The sequence below is a fragment of the Myotis yumanensis genome, unplaced genomic scaffold, assembly GCF_028538775.1.
Source record: "Myotis yumanensis isolate MYYU_CA2020_CCGP unplaced genomic scaffold, mMyoYum1.0.hap1 SCAF_2, whole genome shotgun sequence".
NCBI classification, from domain to species: Eukaryota; Metazoa; Chordata; class Mammalia; order Chiroptera; family Vespertilionidae; genus Myotis; species Myotis yumanensis.
The window spans coordinates 57,133,162-57,153,175 of NW_027223753.1; the positions used below are offsets into that span (position 1 = coordinate 57,133,162).

At 43.6% G+C, this 20,014-nt stretch overlaps 1 protein-coding gene across 1 annotated transcript in view; it reads right to left on the reverse strand.

The window, feature by feature from the left end:
- Positions 1–19,230, reverse strand: part of USP33 (ubiquitin specific peptidase 33) — a 66,973-nt gene extending 47,743 nt beyond the window's left edge. Inside the window, exon 1 of the mRNA XM_070405413.1 lies at positions 19,046–19,230. Coding sequence (XP_070261514.1) covers positions 19,046–19,084 — 39 coding nt within the window. The 5' untranslated portion in view covers positions 19,085–19,230. The remainder of the gene's footprint in view (positions 1–19,045) is intronic.
- Between the last annotated feature and the right edge of the window lie 784 nt (positions 19,231–20,014).

The following is a 20,014-nucleotide window of genomic DNA, read 5'->3' on the forward strand; positions in this document are numbered from 1 at the left end:
GTATGTGGGTATGTGTGTGTATACACAGTACTGCACATACATCCTAAATAATAAAAGGCAAGTGACCATAACGGCATAATGACTGGAATGACAGATCGACCAGTCGCTATGAGGTGCATTGACCACCTCTCGGTCCCTCCCCCCAACCCACAGGCTCTGATCGCTGGATGGCCAGTGGGGAACCACAGGGAACTGGGGTGGGTAGTGGTGGGGCAGGACTGGGGGCTGGTGAGCTGGCTGAACGCCTACCTGTCCCTCCCCCAGCCTGCAGGCTCAGATTGATCGCCCAGCCAATGGAGAACCAGGGTGGGTGGAGGCGGTGGGGCGGGACTGGGGACGGGCGAGAGGATGGAAGATGGCCCTGACTGCAGGCTAGGCCTAGGGACCCTAGCCACACACGATTTCGTGCGCTGGGTCTCTAGTATATTCATAAAATTTTATTGGGCTCTCTGCATCACCTCTTTATACAGTGTTTCTTTAATATGACCAATAAGGTCTGATACTTCTCTCCCCATGAGACCACCAGTTTAAGACTGAGATAGTTTCCCCAATTAATTATAATTTTCCCAATATTTTTCAAAAGTTTCCTCAATTTCATTAAAATGAACAGAAGGCAAAGTGTTCTGCAATACCAATCCACTTAATTTCTCCAAGACATCATAATAACTTATAGAAAAGAATGATCAGAATACTGGAAGGTCACTAAATTTTATCAATCTCCACTACAAATTTTATAAATTACTAGAGGCCTGGTGCGCAAAAATTTGTGCTCTGGGGGGGGTGGGGGGGAGGGAGGTTCCCCAGCTTGTGCCCTCTCGCAGTCTGGGACCCCTCGGGAGATAACGACCTGCTGGCTTAGGCCTGCTTCCGGGTGGCAGAGGGCAGGTCCAATCCCTAGGTGCAGCCCCTGGTCAGGCTCAGAGCAGGGCCGATTGAGGAGTTGGGGCGCCGTCCCGTCATGCACAGAGCAGGGCGGATCGGGAGGTTGCGATGCCACCCTCAGTCACGCTCAGGGTAGACTGATTGAGGGGTTGGGGCACCGCCTCCTGTTAAACTCAAGGCAGGGTTAATGGGGAGGTTGCCCTGTCACGCACAGAGCAGGGCCAATCAGGAGGTTGGGGCGCTGCCCCCTGTCACTCACAGAGTAGGGCCAATCAGGGGGTTGGGGCGCTGCCCCCTGTCACTCACAGAGTAGGGCCAATCAGGGGGTTGGGGTGCTGCTCCCTGTCACTCACAGAGCAGGGCTGATCAGGTGGCTGGGGCGCTGCCCCCTGTCACTCACAGAGCAGGGTCCATCAGGGGGGTTGGGGCGCTGCCCCCTGTCACTCACAGAGTAGGGCCGATAGGGGAGCTGGGGCACTGCCCCCTGTCACACACAGAGCAGGGTGGATCAGGGGTTGGGGCACTGCACCCTGTCACACTCAGGGTAGAGCCAAAGGGGAGGTTATGGCTCTACCCTGTCACACACAGAGCAAGGCCTGTGGAGGAGGGTTGGGGCGCCACCCTCTATTACCCACAGAACAGGGCCAATCAGGGGGTTGGGGCGCCGCCACTGTCACACTCAGGGTAGAGCCAAAGGGGAGGTTATGGTTCACCCTGTCACACACAGAGCAGGGCCCGTGGGGGCGGGGGGTTGGGGCGCCGCACCCTGTCACACACAGAGCAGGGCCGATCAAGGGGTTGGTGCGCTGCACCCTGTCACACACAGAGCCGCAGGGCAATCGGGGGATTGGGGAGCTCCCCCCCATCAGGCACAGAGCAGGGCTGATCAGGGGGTTTGGGCGCTGCCCCCTGTCACGCTGATCCCAGTGCCGGGAGCCTCGCTGCTCCGCTGATCCCGATGCCGGGAGGCATATTACCCTTTTACTATATAGAATAGAGGCCTGGTGCACGAGTGGGGGCCGGCTGGTTTGCCCTGAAGGGTGTTCTGGATCAGGGTGGGGATCCCCACTGGGGTGCCTGGCCAGGCTGGCTGAGGGGCTGAGGGCTGTTTTCCCGCTGGCAGTTGACTAAAAGCTCCCAACCGCTCCTTGTTTTCTTTTTTTTTTTTTTTTATTCTGGGCCAGCTTTAGCTCTGAGGCCTCGCTGCTGAAAACATGGATACAATGTTGCGGTCCGGGGCTGACTGAAAGCCGGTTTTGTTTAGCTTCTTATTTGCAACATAGTAATAGTTGCTTAGAGTTGCAGTTGAGAGGCCGGCAAGTGAGGCGGGGAACGTTGGGAGTTCGCCGTCACTGGAGCAAGCAAACCTCCCTGCTCGCTTCAGTGCATGGCTGCCGGCCGCCATCTTGGCTGACAGTTAATTTGCATAAGGATACGCTGATTAGCCAATGGGAAGGGTAGCGGTCGTACGCCAATTACCATGTTTCTCTTTTATTAGTGTAGACTAGTAGCCCATCGCATGATATCGCACACAGTAGGCTGCCCGCCGCTTTCGCGGGAGCCGGCAGGAACCGCAGTGCACCGCCGGGAGCCACACTGCTTCCACGGGAGCCATGCAGCTTCCGCGGGAGGCAGAAGCAAGTGCCAGCACCCACGGGAGCCGGGAGGGCGCCATGTGCTGATTCCGCAGGAGGTGGGCCCACCGTCTCCTCTCCAGGCCTGAGCTTGGCTGCAGAGACTGCGGGCCAGCCCCTGTGTTCCTGTCCATGTTCGCTCCGGCTCTGGGGGACCTGCTCAAGCCGGGGCACCGCAGCTAACTGGCCCATCTCTGTCTCTGTCTCCATTCCAGGCCTCACCTGCGTGTGCAACCTCCCACTGTCCAGTTGTGACCCATTATGGCATCCTGGCCTAATCTGCATACTTCCTTTATATATATATATATATATATTAGAGGCTCGGTGCACAAAAATTTGTGCACTCGAGAGGGGAGGTCCCTCAGCCCAGCCTGTGCCCTCTCACAGTCTGGGACCCCTTGGGGGATGACCACCTGTTAGCTTAGGCCTGCTCCCCAGGGGATTGGGCCTAAGCTGGTAATCAGACATCACTCTGGCAGCCCGGGAGCCCTTGGGGGATGTCCACTTGTCAGCGGGGAGCAGACCTAAGCTGCAGTCGGACATCCTTAGCACTGCTGAGGAGGCAGGAGAGGCTCCCACCACCACCACTGTACTGGCAGCCATCAGCCTGGCTTGTGGCTGAGCAGAGCTCCTCCATGTGGGAGCACACTGACCACCAGAGGGCAGATCCTGCATTGAGCGTCTGCCCCCTGGTGGTCAGTGTGTGTCATAGTGACCAGTCATTCCCAGGCGTTCTGCTGTTAGGGTCAGTTTGCATATTACCCTTTTACTATATAGCATAGAGGCCTGGTGCACGGGAGGGGGCCGGCTGGTTTGCCCTGAAGGGTGTCCCGGATCAGGGTGGGGGTCCCGCTTGGGTGCCTGGCCAGATTGGGTGAGGGGCTGATGGCTGTTTGCAGCTGGTCACACCCCCTTCAGGGTGGGGGTCCCCACTGGGGTGCCTAGCCAGCCTGGATGAGGGGCTGATGGCTATTTTCAGGCTGCCCACACCCCCTTTAGGGTGGGAGTCCCCACTGGGGTGCCTGGCCAGTCTGGATGAGGGGCTGAGGGCTGTTTTCAGGCTGGCCAAGCCGGCGACTGAAGCTCCCAGCCTCTCCTTTTTTTTTTTTTTTTTAATTCTGGGATTTATTTACCTTCTATAATTGAAACTTTGTTGCTTCTCCAGCTCCCAGGACATGGCCTGCTGAAAGCAGGCATCTGGGGTTCGTTTAGTTTCTATAATTGCAACTTTGTTGCTTAGAGTGGAGCTCAGAGACCGGCAGCAGCAGGGAGGAAGTTTGGCTTCCTCCATCACTGGAGCAAGCAAGCCTCCTGCTCACTTCAGCTGCATGGCTGCCGGCCACCATCTTGGTTGGGTTAATTTGCATATTTTGCTGATTAGCCAATGGGAAGCGTAGCAGAGGTATGGTCAATTACCATGTTTGTCTATTATTAGATTAGATAGATATATAGATATTATATATACTATTTTGACATGTAATTTTTCCTGTAACGTAAATACTGCAAGAGTCTTTCTTCTAATTAATTTCCTTTCAATGTGCACAAATCAGTGCACCAGGCCACTAGTCATCATATAATCTACACTAATAAAAGACAAAGATGCTAACTGACCATACCTTCGCTACGCCCATCAGCCAATCAGAAGAGTATGCAAATTAACCCAACAAAGATGGCCGTTAATTTGCATACTGCAGGCAGGGTGGGACAGTGCCATCTGCCGCCGCCTGCCCCACCACCATCCGTGGCTCCCGTGTGCAACCCGGGGCAGCCGGGCAGGACAGCAGCGATCCGCCGCCCGCCCGCCCGCCCGCCCGCCATCCGGCCCTCCCATGTGAGACCTGGGGCTGCCGGGCGGGACAGCAGTGGAGATGGGAGGGAGCGAGGCGGTGGAGACGGGATGGTAATTCTTAGTCCTGGATGGTTTGTCTCAGTGGTTTTCTTTTTATTAAAAAATAAAATATATTTTTAAAATATATTTTTGTTGATTTCAGAGGGAAGAGAGAAACATCAATGATGAGAGAGAATCATTGATTCGCTGCCTCTTACACACCCCCTACTGGGGATTGAGCCACAAACGAGGCATGTTCCTTGACTGGAATCAAACCGTGACCTCCTGGTTCATGGGTCAATGCTCAACCCTTCTCCACTGCTTCGCTCAGGCCTCAGGAAGCCCTATTCTTGCAGGAATCTTCCTGCAACGGGCCTCTAGTATTAAATAAGCCATGAACCAAACATTTAGAGCATGAAGTTAAACTTAAAATAACTACTAATATTTTTCATTTCTTAATGTTTGGGGGGAGGGTTTGGCAACCTTTCCCACCCACCTCTCACTTCCTTTTGTGGTTAGGTATCTCTTACCTCTTAGATAATTAATTCCACTGCCAGCCATGATGGAGTAACAAGGAGCAGATTTACTTTCTCACATTAAATAACTAAAAAGCCAGACAAGATACATAAAACAATGGTTTTCAGGTATTGCACTATAATAGGCAGTGTAGGACAATGATCCCTTAGATGATAAAAACAAGGTGACTGTCCCAGCTTACTGGTTGGAGAAAATTTCTAGGCCACAGTATAGGTACAGAAGTTGAAAATTCAGTGAGGCCAATGTTGCTAAAAATCACAGCCAAGTAACAGAGAGGAAAGATCTAAACAGAGAGTGAGTGAACTCACAAGATTTATAGAGAGATACCATTGTCTTCATCTGAGTAGATGAGCATGTGCATGTGATTAAACTGCCCTAAGCAGGAGAAAGAACTACTAGAAAGGAATAGGTAGAACAATTCTCAAAGCCAACACAATTTTGTGTTCCCATTAGCCAGAGTTGAAAGACTTCATAACATACAGTAAATAAAACAGAGCACTTAGAAAGCTCTGCCTTAAAAAGGCTCAAAGCAAGTATTATAGTATCAAACTGTTTCTAAGAAACATAACTGTTTCCAAAACAATGCTGAAAGATATTTAAGGGAATGAAAAAACCTAGCACCTGAATAGGTAAAAATGACAATGTCTGACATCCAATCAAAAATTCTAAGACATACAAAGAAGGAAAAACTGACCCACAGTGAGGAGTGGAAAAAGAAACCCAGAAATAACAGATGACAGAATAAAGGAAGCACATGCTAAGGAAAGACATGGAAGATTATTTTTTAAAAGCCCAAATCAAGTTTCTAGATGTTTAAAAAGAAACAGTGTCTGAGGTGAAAATCATGTGGATGAGATTAATAGCAGATTAGACAATGCAAAGAATAATGAACTTGACATAGCAAACGAAACTATTCAAATTGAAACAGAAAGACTGAGAAAATAAGATCATTAGCTGGATGGAAAAGTCCAAATTTGATGAAAATTAAAAATGTACAGATTGATACAACACAACAAACTTGAAGCATAAAACATGAATATATTGTACCATGGAACATCAAAAACAAGTTGCTTAAAACCAGTTATAAAAACTACATCTTCAAAGCAGCCAAGACAGACCCATAATGTATATTAGAAACAATGCAAACCAGAAGACAATGGAGCAACAGAACTGAAAAAACACTGTCAACTTATTTAATTTCCATATCTAGGAAACATCTTTCAAAATCAAAGACAAAATAAAGACTTCTTTAGACATACAAAACCGACAGAATTTAATACCAACATATCTGCACTATAAAATCTGTATGTTGCTTCAATATTTTTCCATTCTTGTAAAATCATATACAAATAAATGTACAGAGATATATATGGCCTTTTGGTCAATACTACTTTGACATCCATCTATGTCAACTTTTTCACAATGAACCTTCATTTTGTTTCCATATCTTCCATTAAAAACATTCCTGTAGTCCTGGATGGTTTGTCTCAATGGTTGGAGCATCAGCCCACGAATTGTAATTTCATTTTTTTTTAAATATATTTTTATTGATTTCAGAGAGGAAAGGAGGAGAGATAAAAACATCAATGATGAGAGAGAATCATCAATTGGTTGCCTCCTGCATGCCCACCACTGGGGACTGAGCCCACAACCCGGGCATGTGACCTAATGGAGAACTGAACCATGACCTCCTGGTTCATAGGTCGACACTCAGCCACACCGGTAGGGCGGTAATTCCATTTTTAATTTTTTGAGGAATCGTCATACTATACATGTACATACATACTGCTAGCCATACAGCTGCACCATTTCACATTCCCACTTCAGTATATAAGGGTTCCAATTACTTAGCATCTTCACCAACACTTATTTTTGTGTTATTTTTTTGGTTTCCTGATAAGAGTCATCCTAATGGGTATAAGGTGGTATCTCACTGTGGTTTCAATTTTCTTTTTCCTAATGATCAATACTGAACATCTTTTCATGTGTTTGTTAGCCATTTATTTAAATACCTTCTTTTAAGAAATGAATATCCAAGTCCTTGCTGTCTTTTAATGGGACTGTTTGCATTTTTATTGTTGAGTTGTAGAAGTCCTTTATATATTCTGTATATTTAATTCCTTATCGTACATGATTTGCAAATATTTTCTCCCATTCCATAGGTTGCTTTTCATTCCATTGATTGTGTTCTTTCATAAAGAATTGTTTTTAATTTGATATAGTCCAATTTATCTATTTAGTTTTCTATGCTTTTGGTGTTATATCCAAGAAATCACTATCAAATATCAATGTCATAAACTTTTCACCATATATTTTCTTCTAAGAGTTTTAGTTCTTACAGTTAGGCCTTTGACTCACTGAGTCAATTTTTTTATTTGGTGTAAGGTAAGGGTCCAACTTTATATTTTTGCATGTGGCTATACAGTTTGCCCAATACCCTTTGTTGAAAAGACTGCCCCTTCCCTTTAAATGGTCTTGGCACTCCTATCAAAAAATATTTGACTATATACAGGGTGGGGCAAAAGTAGGTTTATAGTTGTTTGTATGGAATATAATAATTAATAAATAATAATACAAAAATAAACTCTGTGCTTCATGTACTCAAAACTGTAAACCTACTTTAGCCCCACCTTATGCAGGGGTTATTTCTGGGCTCTCTATGCTATTCCATTAGTCTATATGTCTGTTTTAGTGCCAATACTGCTATTAACTTTCTTACAGTGTCCTTTATCATTAAATGTTTTCATTTTTATAAAATCAAACACATCTCTTATTTTATAATGGCTCTGAATTTCTAATCTTTTATTTAGCTAAAGCTGTAGAATAAACTTACTTTTTTACAAGGCTTTAATCCATCTGGAGTTTGTCTTAAGACAGAAACCCAATTTTCTTCCAGATGGGCAGACAATTGTACCAGCACCACTTATTACATAATCTACTCATTTCCCAATGAACGATACTACTATCTTTACCCTTTATTAAATTTGAACATAATATATTCCTGTATGCTCCATTTTGCTCTACTAATCTATGACAATACCATATTGATCTGATTATAAAGTTTATATAGAATTTTTTATAACCATAAAATCTTCACTATTCCTTTTCACAGTTCCCTTGGCTATTTTCTGAATATATGAAAAACATGATCATTTTACCTCCTATTCTCTAATATTAATAACAATCATACTGTTTTAATGCATTTCCTAGAACTTCTAAAGCTATTTTCAATATAAAAGTGGTCAAAAGCATCCATGTTTGGGTCTTTGTTTTAGTAATTTTGCCATTAAGGACATCTGCTATAATTTTCTTCTATTCCATATATAGGTATATGGAATATATCTATTTGTATTGATTTCAGAGAGGAAGGGAGAAAGATCAATGATGAGAAAGAATCACTGATCACCTACTGGGGGTTGAGCCCACAACCTGGGCATGTGCCCTTACTGGGAATCAAACTGTGACCTCCAGGTTCATAGATAGATGCTCAACCACTGAGCCATGCCAGCTGAGCATTTCCTTCTATTCTTAATTTACCTAGTTTTTTAAATTAGAAATTATCTTAACGAACTTTACCAAATGTCTACTCAGCAGCTACAAATGGCTTACTATTATTCCTTGCTTCATTTGTTGACATAATCTATTGTATTAACAGATTTTATACTAATGATCCTTGCACTGGTATAATATTGGGTCAAACGTACTATTAGTCTAATGCTTCATATCTAGATTCTATTGCCTAATACTACATTTAGAAATATTGTATTTCTATACATAAGTGGGATTAACCTTTTTGAAAAACCCTTTTATCAGGGATAAAAATATGTATGCTCGACAGAATGTACTGAGTAGCTCTGCATATTCTATACCACAGAATAGGGTTTTTTTCTACATTACATTATCCTATATAATAAAAGAATAATATGCTAAGTGTCCGACCGTTTGACCAATCACTATGATGTGCACTGACCACCAAGGGGCAGATGCTCTGACCAGTAGGTTAGCTTGCTGGTGGGGTCTGGCCGATCAGGACTGGACGAGACGGGCCGGATGCGTCCTGCAGCCCTCCTGTGATCCCTCCCCTGCCCCGATCGTGCACCAGTGGGGTCCCTTGGCCTGGCCTGTGCCCTCTTGCAATCCAGGACCCCTCAGGAGATGTTGGAGAGCCAGTTTTGGCCCAATCCCTGCAGGCCAGGCTGAGGGACCTCACTGGTGCACGAATCTGTGTAGCAGGCCTTTACTGTTCTTTATAAATTAAATGAAACAGCTGTGAAACCATCTGCTCAGCTGCCTCTTTCAAGAACAGATCGTCATGGATGGGCCTGGAGAGCATTATGCTAAGCAAAATAAATCAGTTGGAGAAAGATAAATATCAAATGATCTCACTCATTTGTGGAATATAATGAACAACAGAAACTGATGAACAAAAACAGATCCAGAGATAGAGAAGCATTGATCAGACCATCAAACCTCAGAGGGAAGGCAGGAGAGGGTGGGGGTAGGGAAGAGAGATCAACCAAAAGACTCGTATGCATGCATATAAGCATAACCAATATACACAGACACCAGCGAGGACATGAGGGGGGAGGAGGTGGGTAATGGGGGGGATAAGGGCACATATGTAATACCGTAATCAATAAAGAAAAAAAAAAGAACAGATCTTCAATCATCCCTTTGATCCTTTAGTAGGAATAAGTTGGTTCAAGTTTTTCACTTATTGGGTCAATTCCACTAATTTATATTTTGCTATAAAATCATCTTCCCTCTTTTCAATTTTGGCATCATAGCATTGCATGTAATATTCTCAACAAGATTTGCATAAAAATCCTATTAATCACTCATATCTAGGTGTTTACTTTCTCATTCCTAAACTTGTATATTTTTACTCCAATTTTTTTTTTCTCTTCTCTTAGAGGTTTATCTAATTCATTGTTCTTTGCCAAGAACCAGCTTTGGGATTTATCCTTTCCACTATTTTTGTTTTGTTTCCAATTTCATTAATTATAGTTTTATCTTTAATCTACATGTCCTACTTGGTTTTGATTTTATTTTCTTAATCCCTAAACATGAGTTCTGAATTTTCTTATTTTTTATTTGCTTAAAATAAAAGTATTTAAACTATACATTTTCCTTTAAATACTAATGTTAGCCAATGAAATGGAAATATTCTCCTCTTTGCTTTCTATATACACTGACAACAGTATATAAATAAAATACTTAGTATAAAAAAAGAGGTTCAAAGCCGAAACCGGTTTGGCTCAGTAGATGGAGCGTTGGCCTGCGGACTGAAAGGTTCCAGGTTCGATTCCAGTCAAGGGCATGTCCCTTGGTTGCGGGCACATCCCCAGTGGGAGATGTGCAGGAGGCAGCTGATCAATGTTTCTCTCTCATCGATGTTTCTGACTCTCTATCTCTCTCCCTTCCTTTCTGTAAAAAAATCAATAAAATATATTTAAAAAAAAAAAAAAAAAAGAGGTTCAAGCAATTGTGAGAAAAAAATTGTCAGGAGAAATGGTAGCTAATTTAATAGTTACGTGAAGATTAGTATGAATTAAGAATGATGCCTGTACTTACAAGTGGCAAAAATGTTCAATATTTTTAAAATATATTTTTGTTGATTTCAGAGGGAAGAGAGAAACATCAATGGTAAGAGAGAATCATTGATTAGCTGCCTCTTACACACCCCCTACTGGGGATTGAGCCACAAACGAGGCATGTGCCTTGATTGGAATCAAACCGTGACCTCCTGGTTCATAGGTCAATGCTCAACATTGAGCCACATCAGCCAAACCTGTTCAAGATTTTTAACAAAAATCTAGATAAAGAAACAGAATGCAGGCTAGTGAAATCTAATTAAAAAATTATTTAAAAAATAAGTCTTTAAAAAATAAACTAGTAAACTGAGCTAAAATTAACAAGGATGAATGTAATCCGTTATATTGGGGTTCAAAGCATCTACTGTCTGAAGGTGAGGCCAAGAATAAGGGTTTCAGGTAGACTCTAGACCAGGGGTGGGCAAACTTTTTGACTCGAGGGCCACAATGGGTTCTTAAACTGGACCGGAGGGCCGGAACAAAAGCATGGATGGAGTGTTTGTGTGAACTAATATAAATTCAAAGTAAACATCATTACATAAAAGGGTACGGCCTTTTTTTTTTTTTTAGTTTTATTCATTTCAAACGGGCCGGATTCGGCCCGCGGGCCATAGTTTGCCCAGGGCTGCTCTAGACACTAGAAAACTCTAACAGTGCAACTCTTAGTCAATTTTTCAAGAGAACAGTATGTTACAGAATTTAAAAGTAGCCAGTCTTATTGTACTCATAAGTAGATTATCTGAAATATTTTATTTATGAAGAATACTAAAAGAATAAGAATGCCTTCCATATAAAGTCTTAAAATAAATAGTTTGAAAGCTACATCAAACAACACTGTGGCTAAGGGTAAAGTTTCTAAAGCAAGGATACTGGCATTCAAAGCCAAGCTCCACTATAACAGGTTTGTGACGAGGTTTAAGTTACTTCTCAGAGTCTCAATTTCCTCATCTATAAAACTATGAGAAAATTACAAACATCTATCTCATGGAGTTTTTTTGGAGGGTGGGGGGAATCTATCTATCTATATTATATCTAATAAAGTGGGAATATGCTAATTGACCCTCACAGCATCACAAAGATGGCAGTGCCCACAGCCAATAAGGAGTGAATATGCTAACTGACTGCCACTCCCTCAAAGATGGCAGTGCCCAAGGCCACAAGATAGCGGCACCCAGTCTCCTCAGCCCTGTCACGCGCCTGCCTCCGGAGTCTCCCAGTCCCCTCAGACCCCCAGCCGCAAAGGTCCGGCCCGAGGCATAGGCAAGCCTCGGATGGTGGCGGCCCAGCTGACCAGGGCCGGCCCGAGGCGCAGGCAAGCGTTGGATAGCAGCTGCCCAGCCGCCTAGGGTCAGCCTGAGGCTCAGGTAACCAGGGCCAGCTGAGGCTTGCGCTGCCAGCAGTGGCAGAAGTAGAGGTGTGATGGGGCGTCGCCTTCCCCTGATCGCCAGGTCACCTCCCACCCCTGAGGGCTCCCGGACTGTGAGAGGGGGCAGGCCAGGCTGAGGGACTCCCCCTTCAGTGCATGAATTTTCATGCACCTGGCCTCTAGTATATATATAAAAAGCCAGCAACCGTAACACCATAACAACTGGTCGCTATGACGCCCACTGTAGCCAGCGAACCAGCCTATCAGGGGGTGGAGCCAGCAGGCCACCCTCACAACCCCTCCCCCTGCTGGCCCTACCCCTTATCACACCCTCCACCCAATAGGGGATGGGGCCAGCCAGCCAACCACCCATGGTCCCTCCCCCAGGCCACTGGCCTCCAATAGGGGGTGGCCCCTCCCCCAGCCGGCCCAGCCCTGATTGAGCCCTGATCAGGGCAGGCTGGCCAGCCAACCTCCTGCCACCTCCTCCTCCTGACAGGCCCAGCCCTGATCTGCCCCAATTGGGGCCAGGCTGACCAGACCCCACCCATGCACAAATTCATGCACTGGGCCTCTAGTATGTGTATGTTTGTGTGTTTGTGTGTGTGTGTGTGTGTGTGTGTGTGTATACTATTATGAGGAATAATTTAAAGTATGGATGCTTAGACAGCAATTAATTGGGAGAATTTGATGCCAATTATTTGGACATAATGACCAAAGTAAGAGGGATCCCTTCTTTTTTACTTAACTTAAAAAAGTTAGAAATAACAAATCCAATCAATGATGAAGATTTTCAATAATTAAGAGCTATACAAAAATGAAAGGTTAAGCCTTGGGAAGTGGGATGTTCCTCATCACTTTAACACACAGAGATTAGATAACCAACTGTCAGAGGCAGTATTTCAAAGGACAGCCTTTTGGACTAAAATGTCAATTCTAAGATTCTCATTACTACAGAAAAACTAATTTGTCTATCAGTAGTTTCAACCACTACTGTTCCATCACTATAACTAATGTGGCTCATCCAAAAGTACTGTTTTAAATATTAGGCTGTAGAATTATTTTAATTGCAAAAAGTCAATACTACTAGTATAAAAAGCTTATGGCTAATGTTTTTCTTTTATCATAGAAGAATTTGCTACCCAAAATAGCAAGCCCAAAAGAATGACCAAAATCAGTAAAAAGAGCACAATAATAAGCAGAAAAGTTTATTTCATTTTATATTTTTAAATATATTTTTATTGATTTCAGAGAGGAAGGGAGAGGGAAACAGAAACATCAATGATGAGAGAAAATCATTGATCAGCTGTCTCCTGCACAGCCCTAGTAGGCCTGGGCATGTCAATGCTTAATTACTGAGCACCGCAAAGTTTATTTCATTCTAAATCAAACCATAGTACTGTTCATGAAGACTTTTAATCTACGAAATCTACTGATGATCACTTAAAAAACTGTTTGTTTTTTTTGGTTTTGTTTTTTTTAATATATTTTCTTGATTTTTTACAGAGAGGAAGGGAGATGGATAGAGAGTTAGAAACATCGATGAGAGAGAAACATCGATCAGCTGCCTCCTGCACACTCCCTACTGGGGATGTGCCCGCAATCAAGGTACATGCCCTTGCCCGGAATCGAACCTGGGACCCTTGAGTCCGCAGTCTGACGCTCTATCCACTGAGCCAAACCGGTTAGGGCTGTTTCTTGTTTTTTATTTGTTAATCCACACCTGAGGATATTTTTTTCCCATGGATTTTTTTAGAAAAAGTGGATAGAGGGAAAGAGAAGGGGGATGAAGGAAGGGGAAAGAGGGAAGAAGGGAGAAGGACGAGGAACGGGGAGGAGAAATATTGATGTGAGAGATATATATCGATTGATTGCCTCCTGCACAGGCCCCAACCAGGACCGGGGATCAACCTGCCACCCAGGTACATGCCCTTGATCAGGCATCAAATACCAAGACCCTTCTGTGGGCCCTATGCTCTATCCACTGACCCATACTGGCCAGGGCTGTTTCTTGCTCATTAAACAAATATTCTGGCAAACAAACTCCTTCAAATCTCCACATTGATCTAGAGTTCTATAAATCTTCCCCTAATCATTCTTAATTTTCATTCAAACCATAACACAGAAATAGAAATTTAGTACTAATCTTCTTCTTCTTAGAAACATATCTCTTTAAAAAAATATTTTTAAATATATCTTTATTGCCCTAACCGGTTTGGCTCAGCGGATAGAGTGTCGGCCTGTGGACTGAAGGGTCCCAGGTTCGATTCCGGTCAAGGGCACGTACCTTGGTTGCAGGCACATCCCCAGTGGGGGGTGTGCAGGAGGCAGCTGATCGATGTTTCTCTCCCATCGATGTTTCTAACTCTCTGTCCCTCTCCCTTCCTCTCTGTAAAAAATCAATAAAATGTATTTAAAAATATATATATATATATATATCTTTATTGACTTGGGGGGGGGGGGGTAAGAAACATAAATGATGAGAGAGAATCATTGATCACTTGCCTCCTGCATGCCCCCTACTGGGGATGGAGCCTGCAACCCGAGAAGGGAGCATATGCCCAGATAGGGAATCAAACTGTGACCTCCTGGTTCACAGGTTGACACTCAACCCTGAACCACACCAGCTGGGTGGAACATGTCTCTTTGACCCTTAACAGTCTAATTAATGAGAGAGCCTTAGTAAGTCTATTAAGAGAACAATATAATCTCCTGATTTTTCTACTGGCAATCTATGGTTAACACTGCCACACAACTCATCCAAAATAATAACTCTAATGTGGCAACCCTCTAAGTAAAATCCTTTGAGATCTGTGAACATTAATTAGCATATACAATAAAGGACAAAAAAAAAGTCCAATAATGGCAAAGTAGTCAACTGTAACCTTATATAGGTGAAGTAATTGTGACAAATACTAGGTAGGGGAAGAAAAGGAGAAAGATGAGAGGGAAAGAAAGGAATAAAAAGGAAAAACAAGAATATATGAAAGTAACAGTTCTAAATGAGGCTCAAACCAGTTGATGGTAATTCTAAGTCACTTCTGAGAAAGATGAAGGGGTGATTAAATAACAGTACACTAGCATTTATGGGACAATCATTAAAATACTTATGCAGATCATGTAGAAACATGAAAAAACAAATGCAATCAGCATATTCAAATGAGAGCCACTCTAAGAATTTTTATCAATTTTTTATCAGACTATTGGTGATTAATTTCTAAAAAAGAAGAAGAAAAATGTATTCGTTTAAATAATGCTTGTATTAAAAATATTAGAAATTCCTACTTTGGAATTTTATAAATCATTAAAAACTATTTTAAAATGGTCTTATTTTATGTCACATTCAGTCCCATATTTTCATCATATTACCATATTTCAAGTGCTAGACCCTGGAAATACAGAGACTAATTTAACAGAACAAAGGCTTACAATAAAGGATGGGCCAGACTTCATATATTTAGTGGGGGTGGCAGCATTGTGCAAATCTCCACTTTACTTTTCCCTTTTAAATGACTGGTGATCTACATTCTATCAACATTCTTCAACACTCTGCAGCTCATTTTGCATTCATGTGGATGGATCATATACCTTTTCTGATCAAACACCTATAATGAAGTCTTTCATAATTTGTTTTTTTCATCTTCTATTACTAACTTACACAAACCATACCATTATTAGTCAAAATGTTCTACTGAGCCCTAGCCAGTTCGGCTCAGTGGATAGAGAGCCGGCCTGCAGACTGAAGGGTCCTGGGTTTGATTCCAGTCAAGGGCACATGCCCAGGTTGCGGGCTTGATTCCCAGTAGGGAGCGTGCAGGAGGCAGCTTATCAATGATTCTCTCTCATCACTGATATTTCAATCTCTCTTTCCCTCTCACCTCCTCTCTGAAATCTATAAAAATACACATTTTTAAAAAATGTTCTAATGATACTTTTCAGATGCAACTTGTAATTTTCCAGGAACCCAATAATCTATTCATTTTAGAAATGTCCTACAGTATTCACCTGTGGAACCTTTCAAAGCTCACTAATCTCAAATAGTATCTCTACCAAGAACCAATCACAAGTAATGTCTCCCTCACCTAAATTCCTGATTATAATCAAGACACTTACCATAGTTGTGTTAAAACAAACAAAATAATCTACTGGACTGTAAGATCTTTGAGGCTAGAAACCATGTTTCATTCTTTTTATTTTCCAGAGGGAGAGAAAGAGAGAGAGAGAGAGAGAGAGAGAGACATCGAATCGGTTGCCTGCTATACACACCCAACCAGAATCAAACCCACAATTTGGTATATGTGCCCTGACCGGAAATCTGATACCTTTTGGTGTATAGGACAACACTAACCAACTGAGCCACACCAGCCAGGGCTATATATGCATTGATTCTTAAATATTGGTTATCTTAATAAATATGCTATTTTGTTCAAAATTCATGCTTTTTAAAAAATATATTTTTATTAATTTCAGAGAGGGAGAGAGATAGAAACATCGATGAGAGAGAATCATTGATCGGCTGCCTCCTGCACACCCCCCACTGGGGATCGAGCCCGCAACACGGGCATATGCACTTGATCAGAATCGAACCCGGGATCCTACAGTCCGCAGGGCGATGCTCTATCCACTGAACCAAACCAGCTAGGGCTCATGCTCCTTTTAATAGACAAACCATTGCACTCATCTTGGACTCTTTGTAAGTATCTTATTTATCAAAATGCTCCTGCAATCACATGTAGACTTTTTTTTAAGTTTAAAAACTACACTAGCCCTAGCCGGTTTGGTTCATGGATAGAGCATTGGCCTGTAGACTGAAGGTTCCCAGGTTAGATTCCAGCCAAGGACACATGCCCAGGTTGTGGGCTCAATCCCCAGTCAATCCCCAGTCAGGGGGCGTGCAGGAGGTAGCTGATCAATGATTCTCTCTCGTCATTGATGTTTCTATCTCTCTCTCCCTCTCCCTTCCTCTCTGAAATCAATAAAAATATATCTTAAAAAATAAATAAAAATAAAAACTACACTAAAAAAGGCTGTTAGTCCTTTTTCAGAATCAAATTTCTCACCAAAAATCTTTCACCAATTTTGTACTTCATTATCTTGCAAAAAGTCCAGTCTGTCATCTGCTATAATTCCCAGTGCTCTGATATATGTCTGAATTCCAATTTATGTCAAATGTTAATTCAGCAAGATTATTTCAGGTTTTAAGGAAATTCTGATCCTTACACAACCTCAAAGTGCTTTTGTCATGGGAAAAGACTTTACATTTTGGCATTCCTAACTCAGAAGATTGTCATAAGGATCAAATAAGATTGTGTACTTGAAAGATCAATAAAAATTCTACAGCAAAACAAGAATTATCTCAACCCAGAATTTCAAATATTTTTTTAAATATTTACTACAATATAATGCCATTAAACTTAACTATTATGTTATTTAGTTATTTGTAGTTTATAAAGAGCTCAAAAGGGCAAAAAGAAGTGGAAACTGGCAATAAACCAGATCAAAACTAAAAAGCAATCTTAAGTAGACTATTCCTCTTGCAGAAAATCAAATATTTTATTCCTAGAATATTCTTTGTACTGTCCTTTTTTTTTTTTCCCCCAACCCTGCCAAAGTAAATGAAAGAATATAAAGTTCCTGGCATGGTTACTACAACTTTTTCTTAAAATTGCCACTGGCTTTCAGTAAGAGTCCTACTTTCCCCCCTTATTTATATTACTATTAATAGTATGAATTCACTAACAATATTTGTTTGTATAGGTTCAAAGCCAAAAGCCAATTATCTGATTTGGTCAGACCTTTCCAGATGATATAATTGTCTCCATCAGAAATGAAAGTAGGGCCCTAACTGATTTGACTCAGTGGATAGAGCTTCAGCCCGGAGGCCCAAGGGTCCCAAGTTCGATTCCGGTCAAGGGGACATGCCCAGGTTGCGGGCTGGATCCCTAGTGGGGGGGCAAGCAGGAGGCAGCCGATCAGTAATTCTCTCTCATCATTGATGTTTCCGTCTCCTTCTCCCTCTTCATCTCTGAAATCAATAAAAATATTTTTTAAAAAAATGAAGTAGAGAACTCAGTATTTCTTGAAGAAAAATAATGATTAAAGTAAAAAATTCTATACATCTATTAAGCAAGTTTAGAGATCCTTGTGGTAAAATTCATCCTCAGTTTAGAGACGCAGTGGTTCTCAACCTTCCTAATGCCGCGATCCTTTAATACAGTTCCTCATGTTGCAGTGACCCCCAATTTCATTGTTACAAGTTGAACATAATTAAAGCATAGTGATTAATCATAAAAACAACATGTAACTATATATGTGTTTTCCGATGGTCTTAGGCGACCCCCAAAGGGGTCGCGACCCACAAGTTGAGAACCGCAGGTTTAGAGCCTATGCGCCTGCCTGGATGTTCACTGCAGGCCCAATTTTCCAGCCTAATACCGACTCTATGAAAATGTAAACCTAAACATACTTAAGTTGAATGTAAAACACCGAGAAGAATCTCATCCAACAGCTCAACTTGCACCCTTTAAATAGCCAAAGAGCGTTTTGTAGCTGGTAATAAGAGTAAAGGACTGGGAAACAACACTGAACATTTAACCCAAACAAAATCTGCAGATGGACAGGCCGTAAGGAATAACCTCTGAAACAGTATGGCTCAAATACTAGTGGAAGAAAAATTCCAGGGACAACGACACCTAGATTTTCCGATTCACGACAATGAATAACGGGGGGCCTGGGGGCTGCACGAATGGGCCCCAGCACCCCAACTGCGCCGCAAAGGTGAAGCCGGCACCAGGAGCCAGCGCGCCGCCGGCTTTCAGCTGCCTGCGCCCACAGCGAGGGCTGCACGGCCGAATGGGGAGACCTCCAAGAAAGGAGCTGAGCCCCCTCTTAGGGACTCGCCTCACCCCTCCCTCCTCCCGCTTCCCAGGGGGGCGCCCCCTGGGGACCCTTCCTCAAATGCACCACTGACTCCCGTCCTCCGCTGACCCCTCACTGGAGCGGCCCCCCACCGGGGCGGCCCCCAGGTCACCCCTGCAACGCACCAAGCTCTGAGAACCGCCGAGGCCTCTCCGCGCCCGCGCGCCCTCCACCCTCCCGCACCAGAAACAGGCCGCTGCAGCGGCCCAGCCCCGGGCGCCCAGCAGCCAGCGCTGAGACCAGGCGCCCGAAGGCCCCGCGCCCCTCCCGGCAGCGACGCCCTCACCTCCAAGGCCTTCACTACGGGCCCCGCCAGCGCGGCCATCGGTGGCCTGCGGCCGCCCCGCCACAGCCCCTTCCTAAGTCCCCTGGCCTCGGAGAGGGGCGGTGTCGAGTCGACCAGGCCGGAAAACCGCTCAGCACCGCAATCCTCGGGATCCCCGCCTCCTGTACTGGCCACTTCCCGCAGCCGCCCGGGCTCCTTCCGGTGGCTCCGCGGCCGCCGCAGGCGTCTCGGGTGGCGCGGGAGGGCGGGGAGGGGCGGGGCTTCGAGGACTGCCAGCCCCGCCCCGGGGGCGTGGCCACGGCGCCTGGGGCCCAGGTGAGGAGACTCAAGCCGCTCTCACCTCCACCTTTGATAGCGGGACACGGACAGTGAACCTGCAGAGCACTGCGACCATTAGCAGGTCTTGCTTGGTGCATCACAGAGTCTGCGTTAAGGGTAGCCCCTGAAGAGCCCTCAGGTTTCTGACCTTGTGCAAAGAAATCTTAGACAACTCAACTCAATACTGTTTTCCCTCTTCTCCCAACTTCTCAGGACCTCGATTATCTGAAAGTAATTGTATTTCCTTTTCCACATCTGCATAGTAGAACTTCATCTCTCTCATTTTCCCTTAGGCCAAAATCAAGATAATCAAATAAAATATTTATTGAAACCTTAGTATCTGCTTAGTGCCTAGAGCATTGGAAGAGACCTGCCTTCTAAATTTATGTAACTGTTGAAATTCATTCAATTGATTGATAAGCAAACAATAGAAATTGTTAAATTATTGTTAAATTGTTAAATCAAAATTATTGTTAAAATTTCCAGTTTCAGTCTGTTTGTTACCTCTTTTTTAGTCTCCAAAATGAGAGCATTGTAGGCAAGAGTTGTGCAAAATGCTCAATCCCCATCAAAAACAAGTAGGTTCATTTTGTTTATGAAAAATATGTATTGTTAGTACTTTTTAAATTTATATATTTTTATTGATTTCAG